This window comes from Daldinia vernicosa, assembly GCF_022497035.1.
Source record: "Daldinia vernicosa strain CBS 139.73 unplaced genomic scaffold F5Y00scaffold_41, whole genome shotgun sequence".
Classification (NCBI taxonomy): domain Eukaryota; kingdom Fungi; phylum Ascomycota; class Sordariomycetes; order Xylariales; family Hypoxylaceae; genus Daldinia; species Daldinia vernicosa.
The window spans coordinates 86,124-110,637 of record NW_025953957.1 but is presented as its reverse complement, the minus strand read 5'-3'; the positions used below and the strand labels follow the sequence as shown (position 1 = coordinate 110,637).

General features: G+C 46.2%; 7 protein-coding genes across 7 annotated transcripts; 3 read left to right on the top strand and 4 right to left on the bottom strand.

The window, feature by feature from the left end:
- Positions 1-3,012: 3,012 nt before the first annotated feature.
- On the top strand, positions 3,013-5,566 carry F5Y00DRAFT_243279 (uncharacterized protein). The gene is made up of 3 exons (XM_048008650.1): positions 3,013-3,478; positions 3,623-4,711; positions 4,762-5,566. Exons 1-3 carry the CDS (start codon positions 3,385-3,387, stop codon positions 5,478-5,480), a joined length of 1,902 nt encoding a protein of 633 aa, XP_047862612.1. The 5' UTR covers positions 3,013-3,384; the 3' UTR covers positions 5,481-5,566.
- A 675-nt stretch (positions 5,567-6,241) lies between these two features.
- F5Y00DRAFT_264297 (uncharacterized protein) lies at positions 6,242-6,712 on the top strand (the record flags this gene model as incomplete). Its single annotated transcript, XM_048011631.1, has 1 exon — positions 6,242-6,712. One exon carries the CDS (start codon positions 6,242-6,244, stop codon positions 6,710-6,712), a length of 471 nt encoding a protein of 156 aa, XP_047862611.1.
- Positions 6,713-7,400: 688 nt separating this feature from the next.
- Positions 7,401-9,227, bottom strand: F5Y00DRAFT_264296 (MFS general substrate transporter; the record flags this gene model as incomplete). The annotated part of the gene is made up of 5 exons (XM_048011630.1): positions 7,401-8,531; positions 8,596-8,815; positions 8,871-8,935; positions 8,992-9,071; positions 9,137-9,227. The coding sequence occupies 5 exons, from the start codon at positions 9,225-9,227 to the stop codon at positions 7,401-7,403; spliced, it is 1,587 nt and encodes a 528-aa protein (XP_047862610.1).
- Positions 9,228-11,024: 1,797 nt separating this feature from the next.
- On the bottom strand, positions 11,025-12,678 carry F5Y00DRAFT_254457 (uncharacterized protein; the record flags this gene model as incomplete). The annotated part of the gene is made up of 3 exons (XM_048010168.1): positions 11,025-11,737; positions 11,849-12,292; positions 12,396-12,678. 3 exons carry the CDS (start codon positions 12,676-12,678, stop codon positions 11,025-11,027), a joined length of 1,440 nt encoding a protein of 479 aa, XP_047862609.1.
- A 1,399-nt stretch (positions 12,679-14,077) lies between these two features.
- F5Y00DRAFT_139047 (MFS general substrate transporter) lies at positions 14,078-16,376 on the bottom strand. Its single transcript, XM_048004334.1, has 3 exons — positions 15,973-16,376; positions 15,675-15,887; positions 14,078-15,389 (listed from the first exon to the last, which is right to left on the bottom strand). The coding sequence occupies exons 1-3, from the start codon at positions 16,207-16,209 to the stop codon at positions 14,268-14,270; spliced, it is 1,572 nt and encodes a 523-aa protein (XP_047862608.1). The 5' UTR covers positions 16,210-16,376; the 3' UTR covers positions 14,078-14,267.
- A 3,676-nt stretch (positions 16,377-20,052) lies between these two features.
- On the top strand, positions 20,053-22,461 carry F5Y00DRAFT_243272 (putative MFS quinate transporter). Its single transcript, XM_048008649.1, has 4 exons — positions 20,053-20,823; positions 20,985-21,125; positions 21,188-21,860; positions 21,928-22,461. Exons 1-4 carry the CDS (start codon positions 20,368-20,370, stop codon positions 22,335-22,337), a joined length of 1,680 nt encoding a protein of 559 aa, XP_047862607.1. The 5' UTR covers positions 20,053-20,367; the 3' UTR covers positions 22,338-22,461.
- A 12-nt stretch (positions 22,462-22,473) lies between these two features.
- Positions 22,474-24,162, bottom strand: F5Y00DRAFT_271812 (uncharacterized protein; the record flags this gene model as incomplete). Its single annotated transcript, XM_048012867.1, has 4 exons — positions 22,474-23,142; positions 23,227-23,356; positions 23,423-23,911; positions 24,110-24,162. The coding sequence occupies 4 exons, from the start codon at positions 24,160-24,162 to the stop codon at positions 22,639-22,641; spliced, it is 1,176 nt and encodes a 391-aa protein (XP_047862606.1). The 3' UTR covers positions 22,474-22,638.
- Between the last annotated feature and the right edge of the window lie 352 nt (positions 24,163-24,514).

Genomic DNA, 24,514 nt, shown 5'->3' with positions numbered 1-24,514 from the left:
AAGTCGAACAAAGAGTTACCAGAATGAAGAATGCCACGGCAGAGAGGCGTCTATGTGTGTATGAATATATGTAAGAAGTGTGGAGGGTGTAAGACTATGGTAGTGATAAGGCAGAACGAGCTTGGGGGAGGGGGAGGGGAGACACAAGGATGAGTTTCGCAGATGACGATACCTACGTATGTAGCCTGGATATATGTATGGTATGATGGAGAGAAGAAGTGTGAACGGCGGTGAATCTGTTAACTTGGGAATTAGGCACTACGTCTGCACGTGCAAATGAACACAGACAAATTAGAAGGAAGGATAACGGAAGAACAGCAAAGAACGGCAACTGCGGTCCCTCAGTCCCTTTGGAACAAGAAAGGGCGACTCCCGATGGCCACTACTTCTTCAGCTGTACGATTTAAAAGTAGGCAGCGGCGTGGCGCATGCGGTGGTATAATATGTGCAGGAGCTATCTTACAGTATACATTCAAATCAATATCATGTACTTGCACCTTTTGGTTGGATACACAACCTTAGCGCCGCTGCTGCTGCCTATCCCATCTTCGATTCCTGGGGAGAAGCAATATCCTACCTATAAGGAAATGGAAGTAGCGCTGATACCGATGGTCGCCTACCGTCGCCTACCGTTGACAGGGGTTTGTAGCTGAATACTTACCTCATGTACCCAGAATTCCATGAGAATGGATTATAGGTGATACCTAATTTCTATATGATAGAGGTATGGAAGAGAAATAGCGGCATATTTCTGTACCGTAGGTACATGTAAGTATGAATCTGCGGATGTGAGATCGACGCCACCAGACACGTCTTATGCATAAAATAATAAATCTATTATCTTGGCCACATTCAACGTTGAACTGCATGTAATTACCTACTAACCTCTTAATGTTTTAACATACGCCTTGCCTACCTTTTACATATCCGTCCAGTTAAGCAGCTAAGGAAGTAAATCTAGGCCCCGATTCACCCCACCATGCTAGTTCACATTTACATACGTAAGTGCAATTCACGATGATGGCTTAAATAATTAGGTATTGTACCTAATTTAGAAAGTACCTAACCTAACCTAACATATATCTGTATCTAATGCAATAAAAGGCTTGGCGTAACCCACCCCAACTGCGTATAGGGCTACATAAACTAGGACCACCTGCATTTCAACATATGTAATCCGTACCCACAATGGGTATTAACAAACATCAAATGCAACTATAGCAGTTATAATGTGGTAGTACATATTATTTGATATGCTTGTTGAAGAAGAGGTTGAGTAAAACCACGGTTGTGGCCGCGTGGTTGCCTCATGCGCCTGTAGATCACTCCGGTAAACCTGTCCGCCCTGCCATGCCGGTCACTAATAGTTTAAGCCGCTCAGTCAGTCTATAATACTACCCGCTCTAAGGCTACATATAATTCGGTATGTGTGTATGTTGGCCATGTTAGCCTATCCGCCTACGTACAGCCATCGCCACATAACCATCCATGGAACGCTTGTAGAAGACCAATGATGCGACATTTAAACTAAAAGACTAATGAATACATACGTAAGACCTTTCGCCGAGGCGTAATGCTGTAATATCTATAATACGGCATATAAGTGAATAGTAAGTTAGGAACATGGGTGCACGCTAGGCACGCTAGGCACGCTAGGCACGCTAGGCACGCATAGCAAGCATATGATACGATCGACGGTAAACGGTACTAATAAGTGCTGGTTGTGCTGGTTGTGCTGGTTGTGCTGGTGCTGGTGCTGGTGCTGGTGATAGTCTATTGCGGTTTACATGCTGTACAATACGAACGTGGTTCTAGTTTGCTGCGCCGCCAGTAGGCTAGTAGGCATTATGGCACTGGTATGTTAGGTAGTCTTGTACGCGGCCGCATCGATCGCTTCTATCATGTCTTATGTCTTTCCCAACTAAATTTGAGAAACATCTGGTAGGCAGCCAGCTCTGGTGCGCGTATTAGATTCTAAGGACGAGAAGGCAAGGATATGAGGCTGAAATCGTGACTTATACAGAAATGACTTTTACAGAAATGGAGCTAACCGGCTGCGTATGTACGGCTCGGGTCAGACTTACGGTTTTCGGAGTCACCGGATGTAAACGCCACTTGAGAACTTTGGCCCATCACTTGCAGTATTTGGACAAGGCCGCTGGTACATTCTGATCTCTGATCAAGCAGCCTTTCCAGTGGGATACTACTCTCGCATCCCGTATGCCCCTCACCGAACGCGGCGTTGCTTCCTTACGTTCCCGGATGAGATGAGTCGCGGGATATTCAATGGAGGAAAGAAAATTTTCCTTGCAATCCCACATTTTACGGCGGGCAGTATGCAGGACCATACATTGGATATCTGCATCGTTGCAGCACTACACCGATACTGTCATCCAATCAACTGGGTAATCCCACGAAGCCTCACCTCAACAAAATCGACCTAGGTCAATGGAGATGTACAAATTAAATACAACAGCCGATTCGTGCTTAACAAGATTGCCCAGACCCGTAGTTTTGGAAGTCATAAAAAGACCGCGGCATGTTTGTAGGTATTCGGCAGAATTCCAGATCGTCGGGACCATACCTTCGGAAGGCATATTTCCTCTAAATCATTATTTAATAGAATTCTCATACCGGCGAAACTTATCGTTGCTTGACCGGGATTCTGCAGAAATTGAGGCAGCGCCATCGGCTGGAGTTAGACGGCCGATAATTAATCATAGTCATAGCTCGGCAGCAAGCCTTCACGCCTGTTTTGTGGAATAAGCGATGGAAATGTTTGTAGTGGAAATGCTTGTAAGAGGTAGGTAGAAGGTTTGCTGCCATGAGATGAATCCGACGTGCCCGAAGAATATTGTTTTGACGAACTGGAGGTATTTATGTAAATATGCCATGTAAACTAAGCATTTATCCAATGTGGATGCCCAAGAAATTCTAATAGTAAGTATTTGAATCAATGCGAGATTTCCTCATCCCCTGTACAATACGTAGGTACTCCACCTGGGCGGCAGCATAACGTCATGGCGACTTGCGAAACAACTTGTATTTCTCCAACCAAAGAGCATCGCATCGCGGACATGGCCGACATCACGGACCAAGATAAAAAAAATAAAATCAAGAAATTCCGCATTTGACATTGCTTTTGGGGGACGTCAATCCACCTCATTGACGTTTCTTATTGGTACATAGGCTACCTAGGGACATGTATTCCGTATTGCTACACCTATTTCCCCTCTTTGTTTGCATAGTTTAACGACCTCATCGCAATCAACTTATCCATTCCCTATAACCAGCCATAATCATACACACAAGGTTCGACTATCTCGAGGCCGGGACGACACTTCCAAAATATCAGTACCTTGATGATTGCGCAATAAACCGATTATGGGAAGGTTCAATTGGAGGAATCTCCTAGGATGGGATCGTCACCCGTCGAACGGCCATCGCGACTGGTCATTTCATGACTCTCGTCGTCGACGTAAGTCGATTCACTCATATGTCAAATTCTCTACCTGGCTATATTCTCCCTTGTTCCCTTGTTCCCTTGTTCCCTTAGGTGTTTTCTATAATTGATCGGACATGAGCTTCTGGGCTAACACGCGTCGGGCTCTCCGATATGAAGTCCTCCCCGTTCATCGAGACGACTCAGTCGAATCTGCCATTCCCGCTCCAGAAGTTACCAAAGTTGCCCTCCGCCTCCGATACCTTATCGAACAGTGCGTACCATGCGAACTAGAGCAGTTGCAAATTACCCAATCCCATAGCAAGATAATTACACCTAAAGTCATTAAAGCTGCAAAAGAAGCCGGCGGATCGGAGAATGGCTCATGTGTAGTATTCTGCCTCTTAGTTGTCAAACGTTGGTTTAAACATCAAGCTGTGGTCGAGCTTTGGGATGCGGACCTGCACCAAGTCCGGGCTGTCGCTTGCGAGGTTATAGCGAAGCAGATAATCGAGTCTGAGGATGATATACCTTATCTACTACAGTCTGTTCTGCTTAAGCGCTACTCCATCGTCGTCGACGGCGAAGAGACCCCACCTGTTAACGTTATCGAGAAAGCTGTCGATCTTCATGCCCTGCGTGTAATTGCTTCTTCGGGCTACCAGAAATGTATCAACTATCTTTGGAGAGGTTGGCTCGTTCAGGATGAGAATGATCCCGCGAGCTTTGTCGACTACAAGAATCGTGACAATACTACATTCATACCTCATTTGGATCCCGACCGCATGCGAGCGCCCATGTATCAAAACGCCTTTCAACTAATCATTTCGTTCGTTTACTTGGCTCTCTACACTGGTGCGATCAACACCATTAACCCTGATGGTGATCTGGACTTTGTTGAGATCTTACTCTACGTCTTCACCTTTGGCTTCCTCTTTGATGAATTAGCCAAGTTCTATAAAGCTGGATACCATATTTTCAGCTTCTGGAACGCATTCAACAATGCCTTATACTCGCTACTGATGGTTTCGCTCGCTATGCGCATAGTCGCCTTTACCCACTCACCAGATGACGATTCCCGCCAGAAATTCAACCAGCTTTCGTATAACTTCCTCGCGTTTACGGCGCCTATGTTCTGGATCCGCCTTCTCCTCTATATGGATTCATTTCGCTTCTTCGGAGCGATGCTTGTCGTGCTAAAGGTGATGATGAAAGAAAGCCTCATCTTCTTCGCTTTGCTAATTGTTGTCGTTATCGGTTTCTTGCAAGGTACGTATACAGCAGATGGATGTATGAGGAGCGACTAACATATTGCACAGCTTTTATTGGCATGGATTATGCAGACGACATGGCAGGAGAGGATACGATTTTCATCCTGCAAGCTATGGCCAATGCCATCATGCAAAGCCCAGATTTCAGCGGGTTTGAACGTTTTAGCCCACCGTTTGGAATCATTCTCTACTATCTCTTTACATTCGTCGTCATGGTCATCTTGCTAAACGTATTAATTGCACTTTACAACAGTGCTTACGAGGATATTTACGACAACGCTGACGATGAATTTCTGGCGCTCTTTTCTCAGAAGACCATGCAGTTCGTGCGTGCGCCGGACGAGAACGTTTTTATCGCCCCGTTCAACTTGATCGAAATATTCCTCTTAATCATTCCTTTCGAGTGGTGGATGCCCAAGAAGCAATACGAACGCCTTAATGACATTGTAATGGGAGTAATATACTCCCCCTTGCTCTTGTGCTCTGCCTTATTTGAAGTTAGGGCAGCGAAGGACATCCGTCGAAATAGGAGGAGGGGCGAGGAAGACGATGATACTGAAGAGGAATGGGAACAGATGGCAAACGAGATTGACTTTGAAAGCGAGGGCTGGGCAAAGAAGGTTGCTAGTAGTAAATCTAATGTCGAGGAGGATCCTACCATGTTAGAGGTCAAGAAGCTGAGAGAGGACGTCGAGCAACTCAAAACATTACTAGAAAAGGTTGGTAAGAACATCAATGAGAAGGTTGGAGGTGATGGTTTACTTTAATATCTAATACCCTCGACAAGGACAGTCTACTTAGATGGCGAGCGTAATGAGTTGTAGCTTTATTTGAAAATCTATATTGATATTAGTATATTGTCTTGCCTATATATTAAAGTGATCAATGACCGATCTAAAAGTGAGACTAGGTGATTAAACAATAATCCCTCCTGGCCAAGTACCTATTGATACGAATTTGCGTAACCTAATTCCTACATACAACTAGAGTCCGAGTCTCATACGTCCATGAATGAATCCCTACAAAGTGAACGCCCGTTTCCTCAGCAAGAGCAATGCAATATATAAATCCAATACCTTGGGGGAAACGAAATTCACGAAAGATATATATTATAGTGCTGAGCTTAAAGCATACATAAGTTATTGGCCCGTGATATTACGTTTTCTTTTGTTCGGTTACCATTAATACGAGAAAGGGGTCGAGCGTAGATTTGTGACTTTTCCTGAACTCTGTACAGTCGACTAGAATGTCATAATGTCAATTGACTGAAAAGTATCTCTAAAACCTCGTCTCCCCTCGATGATTCCAGGCATTGAGAAGAAACCAAAGTACTCTCTTTCATATTTTCGAATCTCCAGCCCCCAGGCAAATCGAACAATCAGGTACCAGCAATCACAATCAGATTATTTCGCCCCTGAATAGTCAAAGCCTCACAGATTGATAACAAAAAGGACAAAAGAGATCAAATATCTCAAGGGCTATTTTTACGAACAAAACGAGAACCTAACAACAAAGATCTTGTTTCGCTATGTCTAGCCAGTCTTCAAACCAGCCAGGGCTATATGAAGCCCAACCAGCCACCCAGTTCCCCCAACAGACTGACAACTTGAACGGAACTGTATCTCGAATGCACACTCAGACTCTCCTCAACTCTAATCATCCACTACCCGATTTTGAACTAGAAGATCATCACACCGCAGACACAATGCACAACCCCAACCGACGTCGCTGCGCGTGCACTCAGTGCGAGTGCCCCAACCTCGCGCGGAAACCCATGGTTTATATCAACGGCTCTCGCATCTCAGTCGAACCACAGCCGGCCTTTTGCCTTAGATGCGAGAAGCTTCAGCTATGGGGCAAGAACGAGCCCTCGTACAAAGCCTGCAAATGCGAGTGTCGATGCCGGCTTCAGCGTGAGGACGGCGAATTGCAGTGTGGCGACTGCCTCGGGGCCAACCAGGAGAACCGTAACCGCCATCGGCCTCATGGAAAGGCATAGGAAGTTGGAATTCTAAAGAGTTAGGAATACGGTTGACTGTATCCCGTACCCAACTTTGACCCTTGGACATGTTTTGAAAAGGCGGAGGATGATGCTTTTTTTGACAATTATATTTATCATAGCAGATCATAGCGAGCACACCTATTCCCCGTATTCAACCGGTTTCGTCCCGAAACGGTTATTAGTTAAGTCGGCGACTTACAACATATTCAGGTAGCTTGTAGGTATACCTTACGGGTCTAGACAATGCACTTTCCTATGTTATATACAATAAAATTTGTTCTCATATATGCTAATAACTTACTATCGATGCGGTGATGTAATGACTGAGTCGATATTATTTAAAATCCTTGCCTAGCTACCTCGACGATTTCGTTGCTATTAACTCACCATGTTAGTATTAATGGACTATGAATAACGTACCTATACACGTTGGCGTGATCACTTGTGATGTCGAGATTTAGCTCCAAGCTTGCTAGAATTAGAATGGCTAATGCGTATTACTGACATCCATATCTCTCCCACAACATGGGACAATACTTTCGGCCAGCCGTTCGCATCATACCGTTCGTTTCTCATGACCTCCGAGATACAGGATTAAATCAAGTCGATCGTCAACAAATATCCTATGCAATACAAGCCTAGATCCAACACATCAGGGAATACGTTTATGTTGTTATTGCACCGTTCAAATTTTCTTCGCCCATTCACTCCTCGCCACCCAGCTCCTCAGTCTCTTGCCGTAGATGTAACTAGGAATAGTGAGTAGGCTGATTCCTAGGTTTAGCATTGCGATTCCGATGAATAGGGTCTTAGGGCCAAACTTGACAAGTAGTCCGTTTCCAACGGTCGAAGCGATGAAGCTTAAAACCGCCTTGACGAAATTGATAGTTACAAATGCCTGGTTGGCATCCTTGGTATGGCAATCGATAACGTAGCTGATCGATGCCTGAGAAGCGAAGGGCACGGCTACCGAATGCATCGTAATCCACACTAAGCACCAGGTTAAGGATAAACCTTCGGAAGAAGCGAATCCAAACCCAATAAATCCTGCTGTACTAAACGGGATAGCAATGAGCATAAGGACCAAGCGGAACTCGGGCTCGAAAACCCCTCCGTTTCGCTTTGCCATCCAAACGGGGATTGCGTCAGCCATCCATCCAGAGAGTGGCGAGAAGATTAATGTGGCAATGGCCAGGGGAATGTTGGTGAGTCCAACCTGCGCCGGTGTAAGGTTGTACGGAGGCGCGGAGAAAATGTTGACAGACAAGACACCGATCATCAAGAGCCAACAAAAGAAAGATGCGTAGACTAGAGTTGAAAATATGACGGCAGGGAAACAAATGAGAGGGAATGGCTTAACCACACCCTTCCAAAAGGAGTCGTCAGATAATCGGCCGCGGAAAAGACGGAGCTGGCTCTTGTAACTTTCCTTTGGCTCGCTAGCTGGGTCATCGCCTTTGAGATCCATACTATCTATCGAGGACGCTCGCGACCCTGGGCGCTTCTCGCCGAACTTGGTGCTGCGCGACTGCGTGTACGTAGTCTCGACGATTAGGAAATACATAAGGGGTAATATCAGGCAGAAGATAAGCGCACTAATAGCAAAGGTACCAGTGATACCCATCGACTCGATGATGTAACCGGAAATGATCTGGCCTAGCAAAACACCTGTTCCTAACATCACTCCCCATAATGACAAGCGTAATCCTCGCTGGTGGACGAAGAATAAATCCGAAACTGTTGACGTTACCAGCGTCTCTAGGGGAGCGGATGCGATTCCTTGGAAGATACGCATAGCGGCCAACGAGGGGAAGGACTATAGGGTATAGGGTCTTAGTAGAGACAGCGAAGAAAGGTGAAGACATTATGGCTTGACGTACATCTGCAAAAGTGCCCCAAATATTTGATATCAACAGCAATAGTGTAGATATCACGAAGAATGGCCTCTTCCCCCAGATATTTGCTCCCGAAGCCGTAAAGAAAGTCACCGCGCCCGTAAACAGAAGAATAGACCCGACCATGAATGTAGATACCATGTCGGGACTGACTTGGAACTGTTTACTAATTATCACCAAACCAGGTGAAATCATCGGCCCAAGCCTGCTCACGTTAGATCTTCTGTGTAGCTCAAAGCTATAACTCCGGGCCTACTTACGAGGTCGTAACGCCGGAGCTGAAGGCGAGAATGAGCATGATTGAATTTTTCTGCACCATCGACCACTGTTTCCGTTCATTAGTCCTCGACCGCTTAGGTGTTGCAAATTGAAAATACTGACGTTAAGGGGGTCATTAGGCGAGTCGCTCGGCTGCGGAACCAGGATGATGTCGCCATCTCTCTTTAAATCGTCGGTACTCGCTAAAAGGCATCTTTTAGCATGGGGCATAACGGACAGCTAAGCAAGCAGAGCTTTCGTAACTGACCTGCATCGAAGGACGGACCCTGTTCCTCGCCAAGCTTCGATGTCCCCGGCGGCCGGGTCATATATCTATCCTCTAGTACCCCGATACCCATTTTGACGGAAGAAGAAAAGAGAAACCCACGAAGAGAAAGAAGTAGTATAGTATCAAAGATAAGAAATACAGCAGATGAAGAGAAGGTAATGGAAGAAAAATGAAATGAAATGAAAGATAAAAAGACACTGCCGGCAGCGTCTGGTCGGATGATTAAAGATGGGATGAGAAAAAGAGATGGTAAGAAAGAAAGGAAACATCTCGTCGTAAAACACACGGCGGTACATGTCTTACTTATCTCTTCCAAAAACGTCCTTGCGATGATCATGTCGCACCGATGGCGGTTGGTAATAGTCCACCGTGTGTTCTTAGTGGAGTCGACTTGGGCTCGTCCCTGCGTCAAGCGATTGATCATCATCAGATGGACGTTTGTCTACGTTGTACGTATCGAGCATAACAAGGGGAGCCCGCATCGATATCTGTACAGCTCTGTACAGCCTGACAGCTAGAGCACGGTGAACACAGAGAGAACCGGGCTTCGTGTTTTCTGTGGCCCTGTCAGGCAGTTCAAGGTCTAGGTATCGAGAGGGAGAGGGCCAGTGCGATTGATCTTCGTCTTGACTGTTCCGTCATACATGAAATAAGTTCATGTCAAGCGGTCGATGGGACCGAGAAGCGCGGATCACCAGGGTTATAAAACAGACATCCCTCCCACAACCCGGTCGGAAACCGCCACGCCCCTGTCGATCCGGCACGACAGCACGATTTATCACGGTAGTTGAAGTAGTTAGTATTTCTTCTACTAGGTATTAGTCCTGCCTTCGTTTCGATAAACGCCCGATTCGGTGTGGCAGACTCTCGGCATCGGGATGGGGAAATCTGGCTGGCCCGGGTCCTTTATCATACCAGGGGATACCAACAATACCAATAATACCAATAATAGCTAAAGACATCCCACGTTTTAGGTATTGTACCATGAATTAATTGGCTTAACTACCCCATGTACCTATGCGCGCTGGTTGCTTATGAATCCGTGGCTTACCTTATGTAGGTACTTTTCTATGGTCGCAGATGGGCTTTCACGATGCATAAATAAGCCCAGATATTTATGTTTCGTCCAAGACTTTTACCAACTTGAAACGAATCGAGCGAGACGGTCTCCGATACCCCGATTATAACCACCCCGGCGCGATGCGGCTGATGGACTTCTAATTCGGCACCCCACCCTCCAGTAACCCTCCAGTAAGGCCGGTATACAACATAAATTGTAGGTATGCTTTATCCTACTTAAGAAATAATAAGGAAAATGATTCAACTTTACGTATAACTATCATCAACATTTAGCCTTTGACACTTTAGTTACTTAGAATGTTAGTATTGTCTGATATAATGACAGGTAGTTTAGGTAGGTAGGCACCTACATATAAAACTTGCAGACACCGGCTATAAGATGCACCAAAGCCATCTCGGCATGGCCTATGAGAACTGAGAACAGACCTCAACCAACATACAAGTACGCATTGCTTCTAAACTATTAATTGGACCTGGTGGCTATCCAGTTTCAGACCTATCATCTTGCTAACTAAACCCCTAATGTAAGTCCATGTAGATCGGCCACTTCTTTAGAGCCGTGCCTTTATTTCCCCCTGGTGTGGCGTCCTGGTTGTTTTAAGAATTCATCGGTGGAAAACAACATTAATAATATTATGAACGACCTAAGTCGAGCTTAAGATCGGCGGCTAGAAACCAGTACAAACTAGTTATTGATATATCTAAACTTACATTATTTGAGACAAATTCCTAATCTCTTCTAACAGGTAGCATCTTAGGCTTGTATTAGTCAACACAATAAGTCCTATTAGTCGCCCTGTGTTTTCGCATCTTCATGCTGTTCTTGACTTGGTGTCGACTGTTCAGCTTCCTCATCCTCCAATCCCTCTCTTTTCTCCTCATCCTTTTCTACCTCCTTAGTCTTGGCACCGTTACTCTTATCGCCCTCATCTGCTGTGTTACCTACGTCGTCATCGGCGTCGTCATCCCACTCGGGTATCAATTCGTTCGTGGCCTCGCCCTCGTCACTCTCGTCGTAGCCGACCAGTACGCTCTTAGCCGCCCGCCTCCCCATAACTGGCAACCGCTTAACTCCCGCATCGCTAGCTTTCTTCGGCACTGCCTTCGGATCCAATAAACCCACTTGCACTAGTACGCTGGCCTGGTCCCAGTAGACGTGTTCGTGGTATAACTTGCCTCCCCGCAAAGTCACGATGCTTACTATGAGAATTTCGACTTTCTTGTTAGTCGGAGGCACCCCTGGAAGTATCCAGGGCGTTTCTTGCGTGTGCTTGAAAGAGACGTGGAACTCATCGACGACTCGGTCGGAACCGATCGTACGCGAAAGCAAAGTGAGTTTCATGGATTCAGGGTTCCTGTTAATGAAGAATTCGGAATAGAATCTCTGGAGCTCTTCCGAGCCAATGGCTCCAGTTAAGGTAGGGACATAGGTGACATGAGGGCTCTTGTGGGTCGTATAAGTTGACAAGGTCTGTTGTAAGTGGTGGTTGTAGAATTTACCTGATCAATGTTAGCGATATTAGGGTCACCATCTCATTCATTCATTTTATTTTATTGTCGAACGGGGCCAGATAGTCATCATGAAGGAATAAGGGTAAGCTTTTCACATACTTTCAACGTTCTGCTCGAGCACCTTTTCCAGGTCGGCATCTCTCCGAAATGCCCTTTGCGCCGTTGCTAGGCTTCTGCTCCAGCTAAGCTCTGCGCTGACTCTGTCGAACTCATCCAGGTCATGTTCCGCAAAACCAGGTACTGCATTGTAGGTGTAGCTCGGATATGACGCTTGCATTGTTCCGCCAGTGCCCATGCCACGATCGATTTTCCGTTTATCGGTCCTTTTCTTCCCCTGGATTCCTACAATTTGCGTCTGCTTCACGATGCCAACTTCTTCGCCGGTGGTAAGGTGAACAAGCACATGAATACCACCCGGGAATTTGGTACGCGTGTCCGGGATGCGCGTGGGATAGTAGGCGATGAGACAGCAGAGCTTGAACTCGGGATTATTATCGAGTACGTGGAAGTACTCTAAGCAGAAGCTGGCTGCATCGCCATACGCTGGACTACCGTGTCAGAAAACAATACACGCTATATCGCTCTTAGGGAGTAAAACCCGGAGACTAGAGAGCGGTATTTTAGATTGTCTAGACCGCGAACATACCAACGATGCCATAGGTTTCGCAGGGACCCAAGTTGCTCTTGCCCAGTGATTCTACCTTCATTCGATACTCATTACCGCCGTTGCCCATAGGGATATACTCGACGTTGAACCCCTCACTCCTCCATTCATTAAGAGTGAGTAGATCGAATTCATTGTCTTCGGCAGTGATATACAGCTTTGGGGGGGAATGTGGAAAGTCCTTAGATAGAAAACCAGGGTCGTTGTGATTGGGACCAAGGTTAGACGAGATGATTCCTACGTTCCTATTACCGCGATTCGGCATGGCGGCGTCGATAATATTGGGGAGGTTAATTTCCATATCTGATGAAATAAATTGAGATGTAGGTAATTGGAACACTAGGACTTTCTTTCTTTCTTTCTTTTTTTTTTTCGAGACTTGTATGAATGTAATAGGTATTGATCAACTACTTAAATTTCTATATCTAGAATTGCTTAACCTCATACTCACATAAAAAAGAGTTATTGATACTCGGTCGGTCCCAAAAACCGGGCATAAACAAGTTAAGAGCTGAAGGTTGATTTGGTTATATGACGTCAATGCCGAGTTCAAAAACCTGTCTCTCAGCCGGGGTGGTTATCGTATCTGTACGTGTAGCCACACATCCAATAGAGACTTGTACTGAGAGCCAATCATAAACCGGAAAGATCAGCTGCTATGATATCTAAAAGGTAAATGTGCCCATCTGGGTAATCATGTTCGTGTTACGTGTATGTCGAAGAAGTAGGTTATAAAATTTACCTATTAACCAATCATATCGTACCTCTAATATGAGCCGAAGGAAATCTATAAAGCTAAGTGAACTTATATATAAGGTTATAGCTTGCTTAGCTTTATGTACTCTGTAGTTCAGTCGAGGCTTAGTTGGCTATTGATTTACGAAGGTTAACTTTTCACGGGGAGCCGTTAGGAAAGATTTCAATATATAATCTTAGATATGTACTGGGCAGCCAGTTGTGTTGTAAATTCACCCCTTTCATGAATAATCTAACGGGTATCAAAAGTGCTCGGATTTAATACTACCCAACATAAGATCGTTGAGCACATGGGTAAGATTTCAAGCCAGCCGGTCTATAATTGCACCCTGCTAAGACCTATAAGAGAGATATTAACTAATGTAAATAATGGCTACAAGTTAAACTATTCCCCGCGACAGTTTGGATGACGCAAGAGGCTACCCTCTGGGCGCCGAGATTCAACATAAGACAGCCAAGACGAACAATACCCGGGCTGACCATTCGGTCTATCTTCAAGGTTTATTCGGTCTAAAAGTTACACCCATCATATGACAATAATCACTTTCAGAAATTGAGGCCAAGAGATTGCCAGCCATACAATTACGCCTAAGTTCTCGTTGTCCAAGACAATATGGTCGTACCAATGACAAGAAGATATTGCGCAAATACCGTACATGTAACCCCAATTCGCATGTAGTATGTCGCCTGATAACGTGCCGGCTTACTTGTAGCACCATAACGATAATACAAAGGATGGGTTTATTCCCAGATGAGTTATGTACTTGTAAACTAATAGCGAATCTTATTTCGAATGGTATCAATCAGTCATTATCGTCGAGAAGTAAATACGGAACGACAACTTTGGTATCGTTATGCTAAGTCAATGGTATCAACCCGATCCCGGCCCTATCCTTCCATCCAAATATAATATCCCGATTGAAGTTTCAATTGTTGGAAAACTGATATCCAAAAAAAAATTCAAACACGATCATCAATGAATGACAATTGCTAGCGGTTCCTGTTATATAGGGTCCAACATAATCACTCATCGGCATGCCACTTCTGGGCACGGATCCGTGCCCTTCCAAACATAATCGAGCCATTGCAAATTTACTCCTAAGGAGCATGAGTAACGGTTCCTTTCTCCGGGTCACCATCCTCGCTTGCGGAGGCTTCGCGGCCGGTATGTCCGTGCGCAACGGCTTTGCTAACGCTCTCCTGACCAGCTGCCTCTACCGCGTCGGCATCATGGGCAACATCCATGCTCCTATTCAAATGCTCAGGGCCGAGTAGGGTTAACAGGATAACGTAAGCGTAAACGCAGCCCATAAAGATGCAGACAACAATGCCATAGTTATATCGCTTTACCTCACCCTTAGGCGGGAGGGGGAAACGCTCTCCAATTGTGGCTTCGATCGTGGAACTGGCGGACGAGACAAGGTTACCAAGCTGGTAACTGGTACCGACAACGAAGGTTCGGAATGCACCGGGCGATAACTCCATGAGATGCACGGGGATGACACCCCAGGCGCCCTGGACGCAAAACTGCTCGAAAAATGCGGCGGCGATAATCCTTTCGTTAGAGACGAATGTGTAAGGGTATAGCAGAGCACCTCCGATGATGCACATAACGATGATGCTAAGACGACGACCGAAGATCTGCGAGCAGAAACCCACAACAGCCCCTCCAGACATGGCTCCCAGATTTGCAACAACCTGGGTTACGGTTACTTGGTCGGCGTTGAAGTTGAACTGGTTTTTCAGCATGGTAGGATACAAGTCCTGAGAACCATGAGACATGAAATTGAAACCAGCCATTAGGAGGACCAAGTAGGTAAGTAACATCCAGTGATGCTTCAAAGCAACTTTGCCCTCCTGGACGAACGTCTTGCCGATACTTCCATTAGCACGTCGCATTTCCTGGTGTTCTTCGTATGTGTCGGTCTCGGGCAGGAAGTAACGCCAGATGATGAAAAGGATAGGGGGTCCGGCGCCGAACCAAAATAAAGGACGCCATCCGTGGGGTGTGGAATTAACCAAACCACGGGCGAAAGCTGTAGCGAGGAGATAACCGAAAGCGTATCCTTGTTGAAGGATACCGCTCATCAAACCTCTCGACTCGTTCGGTAGATCTTCCAAAGCCGTCGCTGCGGCATTTCCATAAAGACCGCCCATAGCGATACCGAAGAGAGCTCGGCAAGCTAGGAATTCACCGTACGTATTACAGAAACCGGTTCCCTACGATTCGTAAGTTAGCGATCCAAAGTTACTCTTAAAATCTCTCAAAATGAGGAATATCGTTCAAACGCGACGCTGGAACTACAAGGAGCCACAAAAATGAAGCTTTGCCAACGCTGCGCCAAGCGACGCCAAGCTGTGGGATAAGTGATTGGCATCCCGAGCCTAAGGAACGCCACGCCACGAGGTAACTTCATGGGGGTGTTCTTGGGTGTGGAACCCTCCAATGGGATTTTCTGGGGAGCATGAAGCATGATGTAAGTGATGTGCAAATGTGCGACATACCAATTCAAGTGCGATAAATAGTAGGTTATTTACGATGAAGGGCCATTTCCGACCGTAACGATCGGCCGCGATACCGAAGATGATGGAGCCGACAGATCGAAACATAAGGACGAGCGTAATGCCCCATGTGATGTCCGTGTTGGACTTGTCGAACGTTTCGGCCAAGTCGTCAACTGTCAACGATACAGTGAAGAAATCGAAAGCATCCCACGTCTATATTTATACAACATATCGTCGAACATGGTCAGCAATAATAAACACAAAGAAAGAAGAGGATGGGAAAAACGGTCAGACATACCCAGGCCCAAAATGCGACACCAAAGAAAGCCCATTGATGTCGATTCAACATTCTAATTAAGCGAATTGGATTGGGTGCTTTCGCCATAGGAGGCTTCAGCGTAGAGATACGCGTAGCCAAATATTCCCTCGTCGACATGCCATGATGAGGAGGATACATGTCGTACTCATTGACAATTGCATTTCCATACGAGTTGTGAGGCGCTGGTGCGCCTTCGTTCTTAGCGACTGTTGCCATTGCTGAGCTATATCAAGCAAATGAGGCTCTTGTCTGTGTGATGTTCACTACAATGAGAGAACCCACAATGACCAGAGTCGAGAGGGACTCGGTCGTATTTAACAGAGGCCGGGATGGGGAAAAAAGAAGAAGAAAAAAAAAGTAAAATAATCGGCTTACGGCAGATAATGGAGATAATACGGGATACTCGACAGGTTATTATAATGTGGTTTCCCTCACCTAGTGATTAAAACTACATACAATAACCTGGTCATCACCCCAACCCCGAGGTCCTCTTGCTTCTAGCCTCTAGGCGGTCTAGGGGATTAATCTTGGGGGTGGTGCGGGGGAAGGGAATGGAATCCCTGAAGCTACCGGGATCCCATATGCAAGTTACGGAGATGATGATTGGGCAGATACCCGGGCGGATAGCTGACGTTATGTTGCCAACAGTCATGAGAATGAGAAGAAAAACCCGAGAGCGGTACCATCGCGGCCTCGACAGGCTTGGCCTATCGAATACTCTTGCCATCTTTCTTTGTGAGATTTCGAGCCAAGAACAAAAAGGACCACGAGGTTTCTTTCATCTTTGGGCTAGACTATCCGACGATCGGTAGTGTACGGGAGCTATGATATAAGCGTTGCGTTGAAAGAGGAGGAAGAAAGCAAGGGCTGCTGGTAACCTCGTAACCTACTAAGTTAAATGGGAGAGCTCCGCGAAGTGTTGCTTCTCACCCCTGACGGCTGTGGAGATGATGGGGATGAGGGGGGGAGTTTTGTTCCGTTTGCTCGAATCGCGTACGTGCTTTTTTTAGGGTAGCCATGTGCTGGATTTTTGTTGTACTTCTTTTTATTACCACGTACTTACAGACGTCCATACATACATACTACCACACTACATTAGGTACATTAAGTGGTTATGAGGTATGAGGTATGATGTATGTAGCCCTTAACATATTAGCATATGCATCTCGAGCAAACCGCCGGATTACAAATCTAACCCAGTTCGATACCTACTATAAAGTCGTGCATTAGGTATCATGAAGTTACATCATTGCTGGAGGCGAGAATAGTAATGGCATACCGAAAGAAGCCGAATGGTCAGCCGCACGAGTAAGTCCAACGGGGCAGGGGAACCCTGGGGAGATGGCCGGGTAGCAAACTAGAACTGAACGGCGTTTTCTCGAACACGGACTTATACGGCTAGGTTCTCATACGGTTTCCTTCTCTGACTGTCCCCCAGTCCCCTCATTTCCCCACGCTGGGATGGAGATCCCACTGGGTTGGTATGTCCAAACAGCTGAACCGTGAACACACCTCAGGTAGGTATGGAACTTGGTGGGAACCCCAATCCAATGAAAATCGATACTTTGAGACATACATACAAGTCACCACTGAAGAGAACAAATATTCGTGGCGTAATGAGACGTCACAATATTCGCTGAGGCGTAAGCGATTCTGTATTTAATATGCGAGTCTAACCCCCAACAGCCTGCCCTAAAGATGTGTGGGGAGAGATGGGGACTCCCTGGGACTCCCTAGAAAATAAGGACATCGCCGGCGATTTTGACCATATCGCCAAACCCTGCTGTGGAGCGGCTAGGTTATTAGTCATGTCACTGTCGCCAAGTTTCTTATTTTAATAGATATTTGCCCTGACGGACATCAATAAGCCTAAGTCTACGTCTTAGTCTCATTCTCAGTCTTGGGAAACGTAACGCAAACAATCTATTGGGACCATGACTTAAACTTATCTATTGCATGAGCTCCCAGATCTTGTCCCTCCCTCCTGCTGCGAAAGAAGTATGCGCTACGACGTAAAAATGCCGTGGCACCAGCGAGAGATATCCTATGTATGGGCAGCTGCAGGCTCAGCCCACTGATAAAGCCGGATGCGACTGAGCACAAGATCCGGGAGGACAAGACGATGTCGCTTAGCCCTAGGTTAAAGACTACGATCTGGACCTCACGGCCAAGACTCGACTTAATTGAGTGATTTCACTCGCAGCATTCTTGTTGTCGCACGTTTACTAGGTGAAGAAATTGGGTGAGGCTTTTTTTTATTATTTCTTTTTTATGTATGCTACTCATACCAAGCTCAACTATGAAATAATCCCTCAATGCTGCGTCCACGATATCTAATATCCGCATCAGAAGAAGTCCTCGCTCATCGCGTAGCCTACAGTGAGACCGACTACTTACCTAAGTACCTATCTATGTACTGGTCACTTACATGTTTTCGCCAATAACAAGAACAAGCTATCTAAGATGAATGAGTCAACATCGGCGCCAAAATACGCGATGGTTCCAGTTCCGGCTCCTACTTTTTCGGGATATTATCGGATTTGCTTCGGCTGTAAGCCGTTTCTTCGCCACCGCGTCCGAAGGTCCGAGAATCTTTTTCACGGAGGCAAGCGAACTTGACCTATGCATACATATATCTAATCATTTTTAATCTCACGAAAGAAAGTATCGCTAAGAACACCATGTGTTTAATATGGCCTCCATGGCAAGGATTAAAAACATGGAAAGCTAGAAAATGTTGATAACACTTACGAACCCTCTAGTTAAAAGTATGGTATAGTCATAGGTTAATGAAATGAACTTATTCATTCACTTATAAGATCAATCGACAACAATACCAGCTATACATGTTGGTTTATGTCTACTGGTTGAGTAAAGTCTAGTAACTATATTTAGTCTTCGCCTTACGGACTTAGTATTTTAACAAATTTCACGTGGTAACTTGGAATTCTATTATAAGTAGTGTTGGAACTAGCAAAAAGAGACAAGATTTAATTCAATATAAAATCACAAGCATAATAATATTAGGTAGTTTACTGATATAACAACCAGCCATACCATATGCATGTTTATTTCGGCTTTCCTACTAAGGAAATACCCCTCGTGTTATGTAGTCGTTAAAGTCTCAGCTCTCACATTCTAGACAAGACGCTACGAAATCTTGGTTTATATTGCCGTCAATAGTACCGGTAGTAAAAGCCGGCAAAAGTACGGCGCCGGCCCGCAAGTCTTATACCTACCTAAGTAGCTAGAACTACTGGCACATGTTCATCTCTACCCGCTCACTAAAGCTCTTAGCATCCGGCAGTGGGGATAAGGAGAGTATACTCGCCTATTCTCTTACCGGATTTGGTCGAAACGTCTTGGTAGCAGAATATATGAGTTTGGAATCAAGATCGGAAATTTTACTTGCTAGAAACTAGGTGCCTATGTGGTCTTGGTATGAGAATGGTTTTATAATAGATGGCTTATCGTTGGCGGGTTTCTGATACTGCGGAGCCCTGTTGACGCCGTCCATAAGTTGAGAGCAACGAGACGCAGAAAGTAGAAACGGAGAAAGGTTAAAATGAAATTTCTAATATTCCGGGACGAGTACTTAAAATGTAGGCTGGCTGGTAAGTCGGAGAAATGTATAAATAAGGAATAGGATAGACGCTACGCTCTGGGCATCCCAATGCGTTGCGCGGTTATTACGTACGTAATCGAATCAACTTACACCGTCTGTCATGACTCTAGCTTGAAGTACAGACCGACGATGCCAACATTCGCAGTAACTATCGTGTATATCGTCTCATTGCTGGCTTGGCCCAAGCTGTTGGAAGCACAACCTGCTAACATAAACCCTACCTTCTGCCCAGGCCCTTATTATGCCTCCTTACGCATCGGGTTAGTTCCAATGGCGAAAGCCGGCAGCTAACTTGCCAAGTTATCGGAGGGCCAAGAGAAAACATCGTAGCATTGTTGGTTGGTTCCCCATTCCCCATTCCCCATACCTCGCTCGCTGGGATTCCTACCTAGCACCGAGAGTGAGGAGAAGCCAAACGCGGGGTCCCCATGGTGTAGGTATTTTCGTACCAGGATCATAACTCTTGGCTTTGGTTACACGGGGCATGGGGGTGGTTAGGTGGGGAGGAGAGGGGGGTTTTTCTTCTCTTTCTTTTTCTTTATTATTTGGAGAAGAGGTCACGCTGGATGGGACGTGCCCCGTGCGGCGTGTGTCACTCAAGTCAGCGTAGGATACATGGTAGAATAATGAAAGAGGAGTTAACTACGCTTAGTTACCTACATAAGCTGGACGTTTTCCTGGCAAGAAGTAGTTGTCTGCCTCGTAGTAGGAGCTCCCGTAGAGCCTAGTGTTCCTCAATAGATCGAAAAATGGCCGGAGGCGTCAAGAAACCCGTCAATATCTTCAAATTGAAGGACTTGGGAGAGCCCAAGAACGTCTTCAATTGGCGATTATGGTTCGCCGTCATCTCCTTTGGTCTCCTCGGCGCAGCTAGGGGAGTTGACGAGGGCCTCATCTCGGGCGCGTTCAATTCTAAAGATTTTCAGAGGACGATCAATCTTTCTTCGTATGGCGATGTCGAGAAGACCAATATCAAGGCCAATGTATCTGCTATGGTCCAGATCGGCTCTGTTGGCGGTGCTTTGTTCGCCTTCGTCATTTGCGATCGCATCGGTAGAATATGGGCTACGCGCCAGCTCTGCATCTTGTGGATTTTGGGCATCGCTATCTTTATGGGAAACGGAGGCAGTCTTGGAGCTGTTTACGCCGGAAGGTTTATTGCAGGTCTCGGAGTTGGCCAGACCCCTGTTGTTGGTCCTATCTACGGTATGTATTGGAATAGCTTTAACTACTTAAATCCTCCAATTATTTCTATCCCATATCCCACGTCCCCTATTATGCAGTCGTTCATACGCGCTAACTTCTTCGCAGTATGTCAGAACTTAATTTCATCTTTCATTTAATACGGAATGTTGACTTGAAATAGATTGCCGAGATTGCGCCAGCCTCCATCCGTGGCCTTTGTACTTGTATCTTCACCGGTTTTGTGTACGTAGGCATCGTCCTCGCTTACTTCACCAACTACGGCGCTCAGATTAACCTGGGCGATTCTACTCACGTTCGATGGGTATGTATTATTCCGTTGCCTCTCATTACGTGGCTTGTGAAACTAACACTGTCCGTTACTAGCTCGCGCCAACAAGCCTGCATATCATTTTTGCTGGGCTCATTTTCATCCTGACATTTTTCCAGTATGAGTCGCCGCGCTTCCTCATCAAGCAGGGAAAACATGACGAAGCTACTGAGACCATGGCTCACATCCGCCACTTAGCGGTGGATGATCCCTATGTTCTCTCAGAGATACACGCCATTAGGACCGCACACGAGGAAGAACTTGAAGCTATCATGGGAGCTAGCTGGTACGGTGTGTTGAAGGAGATGTTTCTAATCCCTAGCAACCTCTACCGCCTGTATCTTAGTGCTATGGTTCAGTTTCTGTCTCAGTGGTCCGGAGCTGGGTCTATCACCTTATACGCACCCGACCTTTTCAAAATTCTGGGCATTACTGGTCAGAATGAGTCCTTGCTAGTCACTGGTGTATTCGGTATCGTCAAGTTCGTGTCGGCCGTCATATGTGCCCTGTTTCTTGTCGACGTCATCGGACGCAAGCGTGCCCTACTCATCGGCATCACATTGCAGGCAATTTCTATGATTTACGTAGCCGGATTTCTAACGGCGGTCCCGGAACTGGGAGCAGACGAGAGTTATGTGTTGCCAGAAGCCGAAGCAAGCGCCAGTCGTGGCGCTATCGCTATGATCTATATATCAGGATGCGGCTGGGCACTCGGTTGGAACTCGATGCGTACGTAACCTCTAGCCCCTATTTCTGAGGATAACTACCCCTTCTAAGGTACTAACCACAATTATAGAATATCTTCTAACAGCCGAGCTTTTCCCTTTGCGCATCCGTGCCCTTTCTACTTCTATTGTAATGACGCTGCATTTCGCAAACCAATACGGCAACTCGCGCGCTGTGCCCAATATGCTACTACCCACAGCCCAAGGAGGTATCTCACCCATGGGTACATTCTGGTCCTTCGCGGCGATTACTATTGTTGGTGGTCTATGGGTTTGGTTCTTCGTCCCCGAGACTGGTGGCCGTTCACTTGAAAGCATGGATCGTCTGTTTGAACTGCCGTGGTACAAGATCGGGCGTCGCGGCAATGCGGATGCTGAGCTCAAGGACGTGGCCTTTAATGAGAAGGCGGGGATGGGAGCCGAGGCAGACCAAATCGAAGTAGTCGATGACAAGAAACCAGGCGGAGATATACGTGTTTAAAATGGCCAAGTGTTCTACCTCACAATTAAAGAATTGGGGCGTGCCTAGACATTAATAATACGAGAAGAACAAACGCAGCTGCTTTTTTTTCTATTATACGAGTATTTTAGAGACAATTCATGCGCGCAAATCCCTATAACTCCGGCTAGGCAATCGAACCCTGACGAGGGTATGGTTTTATCTCTCAAGCCCTAGGCCCCTAATTGACTTCTTCATAAGACACCGCAAACACCTTTGTTAGGCAAACATCGTTCAGTCCCCAGCAATTTGGAATGTCCCCCCATCCCTTAGAAAGTCCTCTTCAAGGGTTAAACAGCTTAAACACCTCGCCGGATGTATCGCTTGACATGTATAGCTGTCCGGCCTCGTCGAAGACCAGACCAACGGGTCGCGCGCAGCTTGATGACGAGCAGTTCCCTTCGTCGGGTGGGTAGAAGATATCTACGTACCCGGTCTTGCAATTAGCTGGTGCGACAGGTGCGTAAGCTCCACCATTGGCAGCATCACGCTGGAACGGTACCGCAACAAGCTTGTACCCAGCCGGAGGATTGCGATCCCAACTACCATGCAACGTTACAAACAGGTTGTTGTACTTGGGCGCGTCAAATTTAGCATCAAGAGGTGCGGTGTGAGCCTCGAAGGTAAGCCGCGGTGGTGTTGACATTCGCGCACATGTGTTGTCGTTGAACGTCTCGTTCGGCGCAAGAACAAATTGCTGGCCGACATCTAGTTGGTTCCCGCTAGTGGCATTGGTGATGGCTGCCTCGGGTTGCCACACCGTAAAACACGTCGGATACCCATACCACTATAAGATCGAAAGTCAAAACTTTCTCTTCGTGGCACGCGTGACGGTTATCTGAAAGATTATATAGATCAAAAAATTACTCACCTTATCATTAGGAGTCATAACATCGCCAAGGAAGTTGAGTTCCTCGGCTGGATTGTCGTTGTGAATATCTGTAGATGTTCCGTTGATGTCGCGTGTCAGTTGGTCGGCGCTATTCTCTACGCCCCAGAGCCTGCGTATAATCAGTAAGATTATTCCCGTATTTTCCCCTGAAAGCAATGGGTGAGGGTTTCCGTACATATTGTTGCCATCGAATACCAATCCTACTTCGTTTCGCAAACCATATCCGGCACGCCAGCCATCTTTGACGTAGTTGTAACCACCGTCGGGTGGGGCCGAGATATTAAAGACTTTGACAGTAGCCCTTGATATTCCCGGATCGGCAGCCGCATAATCGACGTTACCCGTGGAACCGTGAGAAACGACCAGAAGATCCGGGCAGTGGGGTGGAATGATCAATGTTCTCGTAACGTGGTTGTTGGGCGACATGCCTGAAATCACAGTAGTTGGCTCTCCATCGACATCTCCATTTTTAGGGTTGTATGGCCATTTGAAAACCGTTGTGGCTGAGCTGGCATATAGTGTATTGCCGTCGATTCCAAGATAGATTCCGTGGTTCAGGTCAGGCATAGGAATAAGAATGCGCGAGGAATAAATGCACCCGTCAATATCGAGCTTGTGTTGGCTGATCCCGACCCCTTTCTCCACAATCAGAAGTCGGTCGGCGCTATCAATGACCATTCCACGAGGCGAAGATAACCCATCTCCCACCTTTTTGGCTATCCAGCCTTCGGCCAGCTTGAACGGATACTTCGCAGGCGGGACACCGCGGCAAGGGTCAGCAAAGCTACCAACTAGAATAGGTAGCCATTCTGTTAGAATAGATGTACGGTTTAACAAAACATCATCTTTCTTTTCTGGGTACTCACCGGTGAAGAGTAGCGCCGCTACTACGCTTGCAATAAGATTAGACCACATCTTTGTTGGGTTTGGTTCAAAAGATGGCCTGTATCGTGATGTACGAGAGGAAGATTTAATGAGAAGGAGTTGACAAGGGTTAGTTGTTATAAATAACCCATCCTAAGTTAAACAGTAGAAAGCAACTGCACTATAAGGAAACCTTATCGTGAAACAGAGTGAATAATAAAGAGGGCAGGTGGAGAATAGTGAGCATATAAGTTTAGTTGTATCACGGCAACCACGGGGTAAGTATCGAATTATCGGAAGCCGCACCCAACGAGCATAAGGTAGGAGTTGACAGGTACCTAAATAACCTGCTCTTGCTTTTTTCTTTTCTTTTTTTTTTTTTTTTCAAGAAACAAGATCGGAT

Bases quoted from the DNA above. Each gene is read 5' to 3' on its own strand.
- F5Y00DRAFT_243272 (XM_048008649.1), top strand. From the start codon at position 20,368: ATGGCCGGAGGCGTCAAGAAACCCGTCAATATCTTCAAATTGAAGGAC. The intron at 20,824-20,984 runs GGTATGTATTGG...GACTTGAAATAG, and splicing joins CTGTTGTTGGTCCTATCTAC to ATTGCCGAGATTGCGCCAGC. The intron at 21,861-21,927 runs GTACGTAACCTC...CCACAATTATAG, and splicing joins ACTCGGTTGGAACTCGATGC to AATATCTTCTAACAGCCGAG.
- F5Y00DRAFT_243279 (XM_048008650.1), top strand. From the start codon at position 3,385: ATGGGAAGGTTCAATTGGAGGAATCTCCTAGGATGGGATCGTCACCCG. The intron at 3,479-3,622 runs GTAAGTCGATTC...TCCGATATGAAG, and splicing joins TCATGACTCTCGTCGTCGAC to TCCTCCCCGTTCATCGAGAC. The intron at 4,712-4,761 runs GTACGTATACAG...CATATTGCACAG, and splicing joins CGTTATCGGTTTCTTGCAAG to CTTTTATTGGCATGGATTAT.
- F5Y00DRAFT_139047 (XM_048004334.1), bottom strand. From the start codon at position 16,209: ATGGCAACAGTCGCTAAGAACGAAGGCGCACCAGCGCCTCACAACTCG. The intron at 15,888-15,972 runs GTATGTCTGACC...GTATAAATATAG, and splicing joins GTGTCGCATTTTGGGCCTGG to ACGTGGGATGCTTTCGATTT. The intron at 15,390-15,674 runs GTATGTCGCACA...TACGAATCGTAG, and splicing joins TATTTATCGCACTTGAATTG to GGAACCGGTTTCTGTAATAC.